The 16487-nt window shown below is 42.4% G+C and overlaps 1 protein-coding gene across 1 annotated transcript in view; it reads left to right on the top strand.

The window, feature by feature from the left end:
• Positions 1 to 14492, top strand: part of wdr43 (WD repeat domain 43) — a 65904-nt gene extending 51412 nt beyond the window's left edge. The window contains exons 14-18 of the mRNA XM_060933343.1: positions 4404 to 4467; positions 4564 to 4677; positions 11570 to 11639; positions 11799 to 11851; positions 13092 to 14492. Coding sequence (XP_060789326.1) covers positions 4404 to 4467; positions 4564 to 4677; positions 11570 to 11639; positions 11799 to 11851; positions 13092 to 13247 — 457 coding nt within the window. The 3' untranslated portion in view covers positions 13248 to 14492. The remainder of the gene's footprint in view (positions 1 to 4403; positions 4468 to 4563; positions 4678 to 11569; positions 11640 to 11798; positions 11852 to 13091) is intronic.
• The last annotated feature ends 1995 nt before the right edge of the window (positions 14493 to 16487 follow it).

The raw sequence follows: 16487 nt of genomic DNA, 5'->3' as shown, positions 1-16487 counted from the left end.
GAAAAAGTCGTAAGTCTTAAATTTAACTTGGACAAACCTGTAGACACCCTGGGGAGGTGTCACCAGCGATGCTGATGGCTCTGCGGGTGAGACGGGAGCGATAGATGTCCGTAAGGGAGGGCTGAGGGGTACTCATGATCTTACTGGCTGTGTTCACTATGCGTTGCAGTGTCTTCCAGCAGGAGGCACTGCAACCTACGTACCACGCAGTGATTCAGCCAGTGAGGACACACTCAATGGTGCCCCTGTAGAATGAGCACATGATGGGGGGGGGACTCGTGCACTCCTCAGTTTACGGAGGAAGTAGAGGCGGATTTGAGCCTTCTTGGCCAGCGATGCAGTGTTGTTGGACCAGGAGAGGTCCTCAGCGATGCGCACCCCTAGGAATTTGATGCTGCTCACCGTCAGTGGTCAGAGTGGGATGCTGTGAGTGACCTCTTCTGAAGTCGACTACAATCTCTTTGGTCTTCTCCACGTTCGGGAAGAGATTGTTGTCTTTACTCCACTGGACCAGTTGGCTTCATCGTTGTTGGTGATGAGGCCCACCACAGTCGTGTCATCCGCAAACTTGATGTGGTTGGTGCTGTAGATTGGTACACAGTCATGGGTTAGCAGGGTGAAGAGCAGCAGGCTGAGCACACACCCTTGTGGGGCCCCTGTGCTCAGCATGATTGTCCTGGAGGTGTTAGTGCCGACCCGCACGTTCTGTGGCCTCCCTGTAAGAAAGTTCAGCACCCATACCCCTTTTCCACCAGGGCTGGTTCGGGGCCAGTGCTTAGTTTGGAACCGGGTTTTCTGTTTCCACTGACAAAGAAGTGGCTCTGGGCCAGAAAAACCAGTTCCAGGGTAGCACCAGCTCTTTGCTGGGCCAGAGGAAAGAACTGCTTACGTCAGCGGGGGGGGCAGAGTTGTTAAGACCAACAACAATAGCAAGACCGCGAGAGGGCGACATTTTTAAATAAGCGACGAGATATCATGGATGCAGTAAAGCAGCAGTCATCCATTATTGTTGTTGTTGCTGCTTCTTCTTCTCCGCGTTGTTGCTTCGATGTTCGCGCCAAGGTTTATGCAAACGCAGCAATGTAACTGATGTATACAGTGACGTAATGACGTGGCTCCCCTTAGCACCCCGAGCTATGGAAAAGCAAGCTGGTTCTCAGCTGATTCGCAAGTTGAACGAGTTGTGAACCAGCACCGGCCCCAAACCAGCCCTGGAACTGATTTGGTGGAAAAGGGGTAACAGTTACAGAGAGGTGTTGAGTCCTAAATGTCCGTGTTTTTGTATTAGCTGCTGGGGAACGATTGTGTTGAATGCCGAACTGTAATCCAAGAACAGCATTCGCACATGGGTGTTCTTTGAGTCCAGGTGAGTGAGGGCTGGGTGGAGAGCAGCGGCGATGGCGTCCTCTGTGGACCTGTTTGACCTATATGCAAACTGGAACGGGTCATGAGAGGGAGGGAGAATGGACTTGATGTTCTGCATGACCAGTAAATGTAAAATGGTTTTGTTTCAGGCTGCTTATGGATACATTTTAATATACTACACCTGATCATATTAATGTATCATTTATTATTTTATATATCATTATGAGATTTCCATCATATTTTGATTTTTTTTTTTTTTTCCTTCTTATAGGAACATTTCGGGCTTGTAGTACTCGAGTCCGGCTCATGCCCTAATTTTAAGGACTTGTGACTCGACTTGGACTTGAGCACTGATGACTTGGAATTTTTTTTTTTTTTTGATGATGTGCCATAATAATTTGGCATAAGATTATTTATATCTGTTAATTTTTGTACTAATTTTGTGTAAGAGCATCACACCTGCATGCCTTGGCGCGTGCATCAGATAGACTCTCGGGACAGCGTGTGCCGTAAACGACTCGCACCTGCACAGGACTAAGGCATAATCAGTGCGCCGATATAAAAACTGTGAAAATGCATTTACTTTGCGAAGTATTGTTGCGTTGCTGACACGTTACCGAGCCTCATTTCCTTGTTTGGTTTCTTGTTTCTCGTCTTTGATTGTGTCGAGTCTACGATAGCCTGTTTGTGCCTCGCTCGACCTATTGCCTGTTTCACCGTTTTGCGATTTTTGCCTGCCATTCTGGATTGTTTATCGTCTTCACTTGTATTAATAAAACACACCTTCTGCACTTGCATCCGTCTCCCAACCATGTCTGACAGAATACTTCACACTCCCTGATAAAGACAGGAATCCCAGACGTCCACTATTTAGCGGAATTCCGCTATTTTCTAGCGAAAGTTTTTTTTTTTTTTTTTTTTTTTTTAATCTCTTGTATATCCATTAAAAATATGTTTAAGTAAAATGACCAGCAGAATACGTTCTGATTTGGTTTGCTTGTTTAGCGATGTTTTCGTCGGCTTCGTTTGTTCTCGTTGACATTCGGGAACACTCGGAAGTTAAATTGATGTAAATACCGCGAGCAGTGTTGCCAGATTGCGCGGTTCTCCGCCCAGTTGGGGGGTTTCAAGTGCATTTTGGCGGGTTTTGAACATATTTTGGGCTGGAAAACGTCAGGAGTATCTGGCAACACTGACCGCGAGACTGTACGCGATAGAACAAGAAAACAATATGGCTGCGCCCATTTGCTAGAAAGCATGTTTTAACTCCGTTCGTGCTTTTGTTTCTAATGCGTTGAACTTAATTCCGAGCACTGCAGGAACATCAGAAAAGCAGAAGGAAAGATCAGAGAAACAAAAGCAGAGAAAACTGGAGGAAAGACAGAATGCACCCCAGAAAAGAGCATTACATTCTTTTGCAGTGAAACCTTTCAAAAAGAGAGAGGTTTAAATCAAATATCTCCAGTATTTGCTGTACATATGTATATATCTAATATTACTGAATCATTGATTTCTGCTCATAGTCATGATTTTTGAAAAATGAATGTGGCTTATATTAGACTAGTTTTGACATTAACTTGAAACAAAAAAATAAACAAATGAGATGAACTATGGATGCTATTGTTATAACAATCAGTGGAATATTTAGGCAAGTATATTCTTCAAAGCTACATTTTCGTCTAATTTTTATAATTTTTTTTTTTTTGCCACTTATGTCATTGATTACAAAATATGGCATCAAATAGATACACGTTATGGTTAAATTCTGTTGCTTTTCTATGTTAAATCTATGTAAAAATGTGTTCTATAGCATCTTTAAATGTTAAAATCTCAACAGCTTCAGGCAGCCCCCTTGACCCCTGCTGATAGTTTCTCATCTCATTATCTCTAGCCGCTTTATCCTGTTCTACAGGGTCGCAGGCAAGCTGGAGCCTATCCCAGCTGACTACGGGCGAAAGGCGGGGTACACCCTGGACAAGTCGCCAGGTCATCACAGGGCTGACACATAGACACAGACAACCATTCACACTCACATTCACACCTACGCTCAATTTAGAGTCACCAGTTAACCTAACCTGCATGTCTTTGGACTGTGGGGGAAACCGGAGCACCCGGAGGAAACCCACGCGGACACGGGGAGAACATGCAAACTCCGCACAGAAAGGCCCTCGCCGGCCACGGGGCTCGAACCCGGACCTTCTTGCTGTGAGGCGACAGCGCTAACAACTAGCCTACACCACCGTGCCGCCCGGTGATAGTTTCTTACATTCCTCTATTTTTTTCAATTACTGCTGGGATCCCTGTAAAGAGAAGCACATTCACCTGTTCATACGTCATGTTCAGGAACAAACTCGTTAATGGTGCTGAAACAGACACCGTCACATGGTGCAGTTGGAGTCTTGTTCTCGGACTCGACTCAATTTTCTTTAGTGACTCGGACTTGAAAACTGGGGACTCAAGACTGGACTCGAGGTTTAGTGACTCAGCTACAACACTGGACCATTTTATTAACTGGTTTTGTAACTGCAATATTTATGCAAAGATGAAGAGAAATTTTTTTTTAGACAAGCAATATAAATTTTTGCTATATATATACACACACACAAAATAATGTTTTGTAATTTGGCTATTTATTTAATGTCCATAATGCATATGTGATAATATTTAAATGTTGAAGGAGAACTGAAGTCATTTTTAAACTTGCTTTATTTCTTAATTAGCGTGTTTATTCAATTACGTTTTCAGTTTTAGTAACCTTATATCGTGACTCGTATTGGCAACTAATTGCAATTAAATATTACACTTATCGGCCTATTCGGTTTTTAGCCGTGTTGAATTTAGCTTGTTTGGTCCACGGCTTGCGTCGCTTATCCGCGCGATCTTCACGAGACTTGTGCGAGACCGCCTTCTGACCAATCGGAAGTCAGAATTCAGCAGAACAGCACTGATATGCATAATGAATGTTGTTGTATTAATGATGATCAGGACGCTGCTTGTCAAGCTGTAAAGGAAATATTAATTGATGTAATTCGTTACAGGGGGATTCTTATCGTACAGTGGCTGAAGGCCGTGTTGACGCAGCACACGTCGTACTTGTCATCGGTAAGCATGTCTGCTTGTGCGAGTTAGTGCAAATCTCATTTGCTGATTTTTTTTTTTTTCTTCCCCCACTAAACATCTTTTCTCAACATGTTTCAGCTCCCCGACCTGATGTCCCAGTTGGGGGCGCTCTACCACATGATCGAGAGCCGGGTGAAGCTGTACCAGCAGCTGACGAGACTCCACGGCAAACTCTACCTCCTCATGACGCAGGTACGTCTCCGCTTTCACACACCGAGATGAGATGCATCACACAGACTCGGTAAAGTTTCAGAAATGTCTCCCCACCCCACCCCTCTCCATATTTAAATTGACTTGGATGTTAATTAACAGCATCATAGAAACCCGGAGTTGATTTGGTTTTTAGCCGTGTTGAATTTAGTTCATTTGGTCCACGTCAGGCGTCGCTTATCCACATGATCTTCACAAGGCTTGCGCGAGACTTCGAAACGTGAAGTGTCAGCCAGGTGTCAGTGCCGCCATTTTGAAAACTGTTTTCCAAACGAAATATTGCACAAAAACGAGTTTAAATGACGATTACTGCCGACTTTTTTTCAAACTTTCCTGATTGCTATCAAAACAAACAAAACTTCCGGCTTGATTACATCAGCACTTGAAAGAGGGCGTGTGCGTCTTTTGACAACCCCGTGTCCAAAATCGCTCCCTACTCACTATATAAGGCACTATATAGCGAGGACACCATTTTGTAATGCTGTCTTAAGAAGAAACCTTTGTCACATGCACAGTGAAATTCATCCTCTGCATGTAACCCATCTGAAGCAGTGGGCAGCCACACCAGAGCGCCCGGGGAGCAGTCAGGGGTTCGGTACCTTGCTCAAGGGCACGTCAGCCCAAGGCCGCCCCACGTCAACCTAATCTGCATGTCTTTGGACTGTGGGGGAAACTGGAGCACCCGGAGGAAACCCACACAGACATGGGGAGAACATGCAAACTCCACACAGAAAGGCCCTTGCCGGCCACGGGGCTCGAACCCGGAACCTTCTTGCTGTGAGGCGACCGTGCTAACCACTACACCACCGTGCCACCACAGTGAGGATTATTTACCGTATTTTCTGGACTATAAGCCGCTACTTTTTTCCTAGGTTTTGAACCATGCGGCTTATTGAGGTATTTCACCTGACGTCACAGGGTCACGTGACGCCCCGGTGTCCACCATTTTGGACGGCAAGCTAGCTAATGTCAACAACAGTAGCTGGTATGTTACTGTAGCAATGTTTACGGTCAGTCATTTGGATGACTGTTAAAACCTTTCAGTCTCAAGTTTTTCCTTTACTGTATTTACTAGTTTACTGAGCCAGCCGGCCCCGGAGCGCTAGCTAGCTAGCCGGCCCCGGAGCGCTAGCTAGCTGGCCGGCCCCGGAGCGCTAGCCAGCCGGCCGGCCGGCCGGCCGGCCCCAGAGCGCTAGCCGGCCGGCCCCGGAGCGCGCTCAGTAAACTAGTAAATACAGTAAAGGAAAAACTTATAACGGGCCATGTCTCAACAGACTAAGAAGTTATTTCAATGACATTTAATAACATTTTGTTTATCCTGAGGACCGAAAGTAAATGAAAATGTGAACAAATCTTAGCTGTCAGTGAACAATCCTGATGGAAGCAGGTAAACGACGTTCTCTAAGCCTGCTAACCTCAATTTTTGCAAATACCTCTCCCTCTGCTCGCCCTGTAAATGCCCTGTGTCGCTGGATAGTGAAGGTGTTTTCTGCATCTCGCTCCTTTTTCTTTTATGTTTTTCGTTTGTCGCCTTCCTCGCATTCAAACTGATTCGAGCCGTGCCGTCCAAAATGGCAGTGTCACATGACTTGGTCACGTGAGTGAAATACCTCAATACAAAGGTGCGGCTATTCTGTGGATTTTTCTTCCACCGCTAGGGGCGCTCTAACCGGAAGTAGAATCAAAAATAAGATAGACGGAAAATCAATGCAAAGAAGAATTAGCAGATCTTTAGCAGATAGAACACGCACGACAAATTACTAACTGGTAATTATTTTCAAATCCAGCGAAGATGATTAAAGTGACTTGTGGTTTCAAACACAGGAGAAATGAAGGTAAATAAATACCGGTTATTTTCTCTTGGTTCTGTTCCGTTTTAATCAGCAAAGTTGCTGTCGTGTTAAAAGGCACTGTTCGGAAAGAATCCGTTCAGGTACATACATGTACATTTACAGTACAAAATCGTTCTGTACATGCAGTAAATATCAACATAGATATCTGCGGCTTATAGCCCGGTGCGGCTTGTATATCTTTTTTTAAAATTTTTTTTTAAAAATAGAGCGGATGCGGCTTATATACAGGTGCGCTCTATAGTCCAGAAAATACGGTACACCCTATATAGTGCACTCAAAGTAATGTACAACAATGGTCACTAACCAAAGCAACATATCCCATCATGCATTGCGGTTGCGCTGAAAGAAATCAAATTAAAAGTCTCAAATTTGATTTAATAAAAGGCAACGGCAAAGAAGAAAAAGTATTCAGCCTTGATTTAAAAAAATAAAAGAGAGAAAACTGAAAGATGCAGATACTTCGTATTGATTAATGTGGGAAATACACTCAGTATAATATGGATTTATCACAAAAATACGTGCATGTTTTTTATTATTTTTGAAAACCCACCAGCTGACTGATCTGTCACGTTTTAATTTTGGGACAGCGGTGATGTAAATATCAGCATGATGGAGTAGTGTCCGAAAGCGTTTTTCATTTTACCAACGAGTTCGCTATATAGTCCTCTATACAGTAATTCCCTACATAGGGAGTAGTGAACGAGTGAGCAATTTCGGACACGGGGAACGTTGGCAGATGTTGGTCAGTTTGATTTCCGCTGTACGTTTTACTCAGGGCTGTGAAAATTCCGCGAATTTGGCCGCCAAAAATATCATTTTAGTAAATCATCTAATTTTGCAATAAAAATTGGGGGGGTAGGTTTCTTTTGCGACAATGACGGACCGGTTTACGGCATTTGCGCCATGCTTACAAACCACAGTGCGAATCTTGTGCTCTTTTAAACACGCTTTCGATATCAACGGTTTTGAAAAGGAGAATTTCGTGGTATGTCCGCGTCACAGAGGGACATCGTTCAGAGGGAGGACGGTGAGACCGGCGATATCAAAAACATTTGACAAGGAAAACGGCATCAAAAATCCATGGAATTGGCGATGGCTGGAGTTTAAAGTCCGTAGTGAATGAGCACATACGGAAGATAAAAGAACCAGGGAAAGCTTACTGCGTCTTGTGCCATCAGGATGTGAAGTACGGTTCTGGTGGAAGAACGCGTTTGGTTGACCATGTTGAAGGAAAAAAACATGCGGAATTGGTGAAATTGAAGCTGTTGAACTATAGATTACCAGGTAGACCATCTTGTTCACATTTATATATTCAATTTATTATAATAATAAACAGTTCAAATGAAATGCAGGGATGGGAATTTTCCGTGGATCTGCGGAATTCCGCGGATTTTATCAACCCAGGGGTCATTTTTGTGAATCGTCTAAATCCGAGGAGAAAATATTTAGGGGGGGTTAGGTATGTGTTGACCCGGTCAACCATCGGGAACAAGGCTCTGTTTACATCGGCAGTTCAGAACGTACACTGTATTTGATTGGCCGTTGAGAGAGAAATATCGCGATTTGACCGATGGTAAACGAGCATAGATAGGAAAGGCCAAAATGTCACATGTAAGCTTCGTTCTGATTGGTTCTTCGCATTTCGCTTTCTTACTCATTCAACATGGCGCTCCACGAGGCCAGAGATTGAGGATGTAACAGCGAATAAGAGCTTCAAAATGGTGAAAATTATCACAAACGAATTGCTTATTCAGGTGATAGATAAAGACGTGAAGAATAAATTCCGTTGGGACTGGTTAGAGAGAACTGTAACTTTGAAGATAAAAATCGGCAAAACCACTGAAGACGTAGTTGAGAAATTGTCCGATTTCATTGGAAAATGTGACGCTCCCGGCAAAGCCCAATGTATCTACTGCAATGACATTATTAATTATGGCTCTCGCGGGTGCATTGCTTTGATTGAACATGCTTCAAAAGGGAAGAAAGGGAGCTGAGAGAACTGTTCAACAGGGAAATTGTGTTTCTGTTGAGACAAGTTCACTGCAAAAGAGGTAACTGCATTCTTTAATAAATTAACTGAAACATTTACAGGATTGTCAAATATTCTGTCTTTGTGTTTAATTTATATTCATCATTCCTTTCATTCTAGCATGAAATTAAAAATTCTTTTTAGCTGAGCGTTATTGAGACTATTTTTGTTTATTAGTGTCCAAAACTCAAGCTTCTTTGGACTGAAAATATTATTCAACTGAGCAATCTGAGACCATTTCTAGTGGTCTAAAATGTATAAAACTCATTAGCTTCCGGGGGCACTTCGGCCCCCTGGACCCCCGACCAGGCTCCGCCCTGGACCTGGCTGGGGGCCGATGGCCCCCCAGACCCCCGATTAAATTTTCAGCTGAAAATACAATTTCTCATTCTCATCCCTGTAAATGGCATGGTTGAGAAAATATTTGCTTTCAGGAGATGCTTCAAATCTATCAATATACACAAAATCTGTTCAGCTTCTGGGGCCCCAGGCCCACGGCTCCTGGGGGACTGCTCCTCCCAGACCCCCTGCTAAAATTGTTTCCTTGGATTTTGTCATTTCTATTTCACAGCCCTGTTTACTTCCGTCCTACGATGTCTCGCACAGGTCTCAACAAATCTCGTTTATGGCCATTTGCTTTGACATACGGACTGATCTATTACAGAGCATATGTGTCAGATCACAGAATCCAGGGACACATGTCGGCCCGGGGGCATTTTGAGTTATTGACAGATTCAGAAAGTACAGTTTCTAAGCTTTCCAATGATGCCTTCCATGTGGAGATCTGATAATATTTGAAGAATGTGTGGCCTTTTGAAAGTGCATACCTCTTAAAACAGAAAAGAGAGAAAATCGCCCTCAAATGGCCCTTTTCCACTACCCTTTTTCAGCTCACTTCAGCTCGCTTCAGCTCATTTCAGCCCGACACGGCTCGCGTTTCGACTACCAAAAACCAGCACGACTCAGCTCGCTTCAGCCCTGCTTAGCCCCTAAAACTTGCACCGTTTTGGAGTGGGGCTGAAGCGAGCCGAGTGAGGCTGGGGGCGTGAGCAGACACTCCCCTGTGCACTGATTGGTGAGGAGGAGTGTCCTCACATGCCCACACACGCCCCGCGAGCGCGCTGGGATCTGTAAACACCGTAAACCCGGAAGGAGAATAATTACGAATTACGAGAATTTCTGAAGCCTTATGCGCCTCGCCTCATCTATACGCTCTTGCCAGTATCTGTTGGCGTTGTCGGTGACAACAAGCCACAGCACCAAGACCAGCAACACTAACGACTCCATGTCCTCCATGTTTATTGTTTACTATCCGGGTTGTGAGACTACCGCTTAAAAGATCACTGATGTCACTGTTTGCGCTGCTTAACGACATCACCTGACGTCCACCCACTTTCGCTAACTCCACCCAATGTGTCCACCCACTTCCAGCCAGCACGGTTCAGCGCGGTTGTAGTCGAAATGCAACTCCAACAGCCTCGCTCAGCTCGACACGGCACGGCTCAGCCCGACTCAGCCGCGTTTGTAGTGGAAAAGCGGCAAAAGTTTTCCATCTCAGCTACTCTGGGTGTAGGGCGGGCACATAATGGTGCTCATTTGCATGACATTAAGGAAAGCCCTACCCCCTACTAGCTAGCACGATACTACTTTCATGTGAACAAAGATCACCACGTCAATTTTCCTTCCATGCAAAGTATGCCCAACACAATTATGAAGTACAAAAATAAGTCCTAAAGTATACTTTAACGTTTTGTGGTTGAAAAATTACTCACCACCGTAAGAAAGAAAGAGAGCACGATGATGACACAACTAACACAACACTAGTTTCATGTAAAGCCTCGGTCACAACCGGCCGTACCGTGCTCCTACAGCCGGTCTACATGCAAGAAACACACGGAGAGCGCACATGAAACGCACGAGAGCGCACATGAAACGCACGAGAGCGTGCGTGTGATGTGCTGATTTTCGAGCCGCAGACCGGCCGCAGAGGTTCTTTGTCATGTCAAACAAACTCTACGGGCGCTTAAGTTTTTTTCAGGTTGCAAGACAAACTTACGGCCAACGCGCGTCTTTCTCCGTGAACAAAAAAAAAACGCAGCGATTTGGGAAACGCCAAAAATCACACGGCCAAAAAATCGTACGTCCGGTTGTGACCTAGGCTTAACCAAACCACAACACTCTCCGTTACATGCAAAAATAACCACACAGCCTTAGATTAATAAACTCACCCCATCAGAAAGAGAAACGGCGCCTTGCACGCACCAATGCCTCCGATGGAATGTAATCCTAGAACGGTCCATGTATCATCCGATCATTCAAGTATTCCATTCAATCTGGAAAACGAGGTTGCGGTTTTTTTTGCTAGAAATGGTGATCTCCGATGTAAATACCGTGTGTCTGTTTGCTTCGCGGTGTTTCAGCTCCTCTGCGCTCTGTTTAGTAACTCATTCCATCGTGAAATCACACGCCTGTATGCAGTTAAGTAGCCATGCGCTCAGCTCGGATCATACAGCTGATTCGCGGAAAAAAAAAACAAATGACTTTAAATCATGTGAATGGCCCATATGGTAATTTACCCACACCCCCCAGCAGGCTACAGTCCTGACAAAAACGAGACAATTTGCAACAAAAAATGTATGCTTTTCCAACAAAACAATCTATTATCTGAAATACTGATTGCATTCTTCAAGATCTCAACTTGCACATGATGGAAAAAAACAAAAATCACAAATTTAAAAAAAAAATGCTTCTTTTGCGATTATCTCGGATTCGTTTCGGCCGACATGTGTCCCTGGATTCGGTGAGCGGTCATGTATTTCAAACACTCATAACTTGCTATAGCAGCGACAAAATAGCGATCAAAAATGCATTCCTATATTTAATAAAATGAGAGAAATGGAATTTTGATAAATTTGCCTTCAGTTCTCCTTTAAAAGTGGTATTCTGAAGATTTTAATTGGAAATCCTTTCCATAACATTATTTTTCCACTAGGTGGCGACAAGCAACCGTTCCCACAAAGTAGCCGGTGTGAATCGCAAAGCCAAACTGGTGTATGAGGAAGGTCAGTGACTGATTTTTAATTTTATTAAAGCTGTATAAAAGGGCTTTTGAGAGTGTCTCGTTGCTCTAAACTGCTTCGAGTCCTCGATGCTGATTTGTTGAATCACTTATTTTTACTGATGAATAATTTCTGCTCATGTTTCACGCTTATCATTCTTAGAGTCCTCCGATGAAGACTCTGGAGACGAGGGACGGCCTGAGGACGACTCTGATGTAAGTGCGCCGAGGTTTTTGCAACTTTTTGGACATGAATTCTTATTCAACATATCTTGCGGCGATACACAGTGCGCTTTCATAACTATTGGCGCCCTTCATGCAGAACAAGGTCATTTGGCTCACTAGTAAAAGTGGACTTTTTTTTTTGATTTTCCAAACTGCTCGTTGGGATTATTCTGTTAATCTGAGTTTGTGATCCTGTATTTTGACCACTGATTTATTCTTCTTATGTCTTCCATACACACCACTCAAACATCTCACCTTTCGCAAGTCGACTTTCAGTGTTTGGTAAAAGAGTCAAATCATTATTGTGAAGGGCGCCAATAATTCTGGAAGACAACACTAAGCAGATTTTAAGCAATTTTACTTGGAGAATTACTCTAAATCACTAGTTATTTCTACACTACAGGTGGTGGGGTTTTTTTGTTGTTGGTTGGTTGTTTTTTTTAAACCATATCAGTAAATTTTTGCCAGTGGATTACTGGATTTCAGGGGGTCGTCCGTCCGTCGTCGTCGTCTCCCTCCGTGTGCGTTGGAAGTTTTTTCCAGAAAAATGTACTTATTTATGCAAATTATATTTGAAATGGAAGAATTTGCATACTTAAAAAAAAAAAGAGATATTTTGAAGATGATGGAATTAAAATATTTCAAGCAGGATTTTTTTTTAAACAAAGTTTGTTGGAAAATCATTAGTGTGTTTAGTTTAAAAAAAAAATTAATAATTTCATGCCAGTTTTCAATATGATGTCTGATGTGAACCTAACAATTAAATATTTTTGGGAGATTGCTCTGTAATAGCTTTCTCATTAGGACTAGAGACAATTTTATTTTAAGCAAATGGTTTTAATATAATCATTGTGCTTCCACTCATGGTAGTGGGATTTATTAATTAAGGAAATTAATATTTGTCGTAATTGACATGAATATTATGAGAGTCAAGCGTTTCAGAGATATGTGATGGGATGGTGAAGTGGGCGGAGCTTGGGTCAGTCTTCATAGTCGCTTCAGATCATGTAGTTAAGAGTGGTCAAAAACGGGGATCTAAAGACACTCTTGAGCTTTTATTAGTAAATTTGATATAAAATGTGCGATTGGTGTGAGCCAGAATACAAAAATGTGTGGGTTTTTTTATTTTATTTTATTTTTTGGGGGGGTCCCTTCTGATGTAATCGCTCAACCATGATAAACATTCTGCTTTTGGCAGCCAGTAACAGATCTGTACATTTCCTGTAAACAGAGCTGGGCAGAGGAAGAGGAGGAGGACAAGGAGGAAGAAATGGACGTGACTGAGGACAAAGAGAACCACGCAGATGAGGAAAGCGACGAAGACGGGAAGGACGAATCCAAAGCGAATGGTGATTCGGACTTAGACCCTGAGAGCGAAGAGGAATGAAACGATTGGAAAAAAAAAAAGCAGCAGCTTGGAAAATTTATATAGTATATGTTTTATTTTTTCCCTGTTTTCATTTTATTGTTAAAAAAAAAAATCACAAAAAGCCTGTTTTATAGAGTTCCGATGTGTCATGGACTGAAAGTGGTAGAATCCCAAGAGGACCACCAGGGCGGCGACATTCACAGGATGGGAAGCGAACACAGCGGGAATGCTTGTCTCAATGCCATTTTACTCACTCGACCTTTGACCCCCAGACTGGCTCGTTGATTCGTCCATCTGGTTTTTTTTGTTTGTTTTTTTTTGTTCCTATGGCGATGTGGTAACAGTGTACAACTCCTTTAGGATTTATTCTCCAGGCTTGTCTGGTGTAGCCCTTTCTTATATAAAATATTATACAAACACTCTCACAGTTTTAAGGTTACATTTCTAAAAAAAATTAAAAATGTACGCCCCAAAATGAGGAATGTACTTTCACTTTTTCCTCCATTTGTGTGGAAATCAGTGTTATGTTGATACAATCCTGAAATCCTTCTCTTAACTTTGTGAGCTTTGGCTGCTGAGTTATGCAAAAAAAAAAAAGTGATGGTTAACTTGAGGACAAGTTATATCCAGTGTGTGACGTTTACATCATAAAATACATCTGATCTGATATCGGACTGATGCATCCCAAATGTACAGGGAGTTCGTTATTTAGTTTTTCTTTCAGGGGAATTTTGTTCCTTTTGTTTGGTTGTAAATCAGGATTAATCCAGAATGGGAATTGGTTCCTGAGCAAATACATTTAAGCCAAATTGGGTTTAATTGCAAGCTTCCACCCCAAAAATGACTGACACTGTGACGACCTGTGTCTCACTGCATTTTTTTTTAAGTGTATAACGTCGCAGCAGCTTTTTCACCCCCAGCCTTTTCACATTTCCGTGAATTTCGTCTTTGTTTCTCTGAATCACTCCTCATTTCTTTTATTTTAATGCCCCCCATACAAACCTCCACACCCACCCCAACACTCCCCATCAGCCCTGCAGTGTTGAATTGTGTCCGCTTCTTCAAATGACGGTTTGAGAGTGAAGGATGATGTGAATGTTGCTTAGTTCAGTGAATAATAAGTCTCTGAGACTCGAACTCAGAAAAGTTGGTTGCTTCGGGGGGGAATTTGTCAACCGTAACCTTTTTTTTTCAATGCAAGCAGTATATATCGACGACTGTTGTACAGTTGAAATGAAATAAATTCCTTTTTGTTCTCAGAAATTTTTGTGGATTTATTTGATTTAATTTTAGGTCATTATGGAAACCTTTGGCTTTCGGTTCAAACATTTAAAAAAAAAAAAAGTCCTGATTAAACACAACTTTCACTTAAGTGCGACTAAAATTGAAATCTGACTAAATGTAGTAATACGCATTTGGATATGCAATGCGCATGTTTATGGAATTAATAAGATTGATTTTGATATGTTGAATTCAATTTGCAATGCTCATATGTGAAAGTGTGAAGAGGGATCTGTAGCTCAAGGTTGAGTTCTATGTACAAAAATCTTTGTAAACTGTTTGGGTTTATGGTACGAGTTGTATTTGGTGGAAGAAAATTTATCCCCTCGTTTACAAAATGTATTCTGAAAGTAGTTTGAAAATGTAGCAAATAATATTAGTCCACACATGACAAATTAACAGCTTAAAAATCCTTAAAATATCCTAAAAGTTTACGAAATGTTAAATTTCAGTGTTTTTTTGCTTGTACTATAAGAATTCGTGGAAAGTCACTTAAAGATAACGAAATGCTGTTAAAAAGAACCTTTAAGATGTTAGTTACTAAATTTAACATGGACATTTAACCCTTTGGTGACTGACCCCTTGAAAATGGTTCCTCCAGGAACGATGACTCTTCAGTTGTCAAGACAACGGAAAAACTAAAATACAAAAACAGAAAGATACGTCACAATGCTCTTGTGCACAAAATGCTCTTGTATTTTAGTTTTTCCGTTGTCTTGACAACTGAAACGTCATCGTTCCTGGAGGAACCATTTTCAAGGGGTCAGTCACCAAAGGTTAAAAGTAGTCACGACTACTTTTAAGAATCCCAGTAAAGTGTCTTAAAGTGCTGATGACACGAACATGACTCTATGCAATTTCTTAAATAAACTATACAACATGGCAAACATGTTAGATTTCTGTTATAATTATGTGAAAAGAAGCTGTAGTTACGCGAATATCCAACTTTTAATTGCACAGCGCAAGAAAACTGGGTCCGTGGCTCGCGGCCATGCTGTGACGTCAGCGGGAGAACGCGCTGCGGTTCACTGGCTGTTCTACTCAATGGAAATGGCGCATGAAAACGCCGGTGAACTCTCTAGCTCTTCCTCTTCTGGGAGTCTAGAATTGTGTTGTGAGTGGGATAGATCGGAAGAATCAAGTGATGACGAACACGGGTGCATCCAACCGTACAGGTTTGAACCTGTTACTGTGCAATCTGAGAGCGACTCCGACCCCGAGATGGACAGCCCAGCATTGAACACCACAAGGTTGGATAACAAGGATTGGTAGGTCAACCCGTATTTGTTCAAAATGTTATGGAATCAATATTTTAATATTGTGTATTGTTGTCTTGCATGTGTAAACACTGCTTATATGCTACACTGAATACATAGTTCCTAATGGAGCATGCAAATGGCTAACATAATAAGCTTACGACTATGCCTGATCCGTGATACATTTAGGATAATATTGGCAGGCACGTCTTCTAGTTTATGGCTTCTTAGTTTTATCCTTGAATGAAGCAAAATATTTGATAACCTACATCAGCGTAAGCAAATGACAATCTGTAGCCTACTTGTCTGGCTAAGTTAGCTTTCCCTCAGTGTTTGCTTTGAGAAACAAGCTTTCACAAGCAAATACATGACTGATATCACGCCGACTTTATGATTATCATGAATGTGTACTCTATGATGTGTACTCTATGAGCGCTCTGGAGCGAGTCACTTCCAAGATGGCCGCGCAGACCGCAGTGTTACTATTTTTAGCATCATGTCAGAGCACTCTATAGCTCTACGTATCTTTATCTTATGTCGTTTCTCAACACATGTTCTGACAGTTGGACTGTGTTTGGAGGAGTCAGCTTGTCCTAGGCGACTGCTGGATCCGGCATAGCTACTAGTAGACCCCCTCCGGAATACTGTAGGCACTGCTGATGGTAGTAACACACGTTTGTGCTGAACTGAACACCCAAGAGATTCCTTTAAGCTGGGAAGG

This window comes from Neoarius graeffei, chromosome 11 (assembly GCF_027579695.1).
Source record: "Neoarius graeffei isolate fNeoGra1 chromosome 11, fNeoGra1.pri, whole genome shotgun sequence".
In the NCBI taxonomy this organism is placed as follows: Eukaryota; Metazoa; Chordata; class Actinopteri; order Siluriformes; family Ariidae; genus Neoarius; species Neoarius graeffei.
Note: the sequence above shows the minus strand (reverse complement) of the source record. Positions and strands in the feature narration are given on the sequence as shown.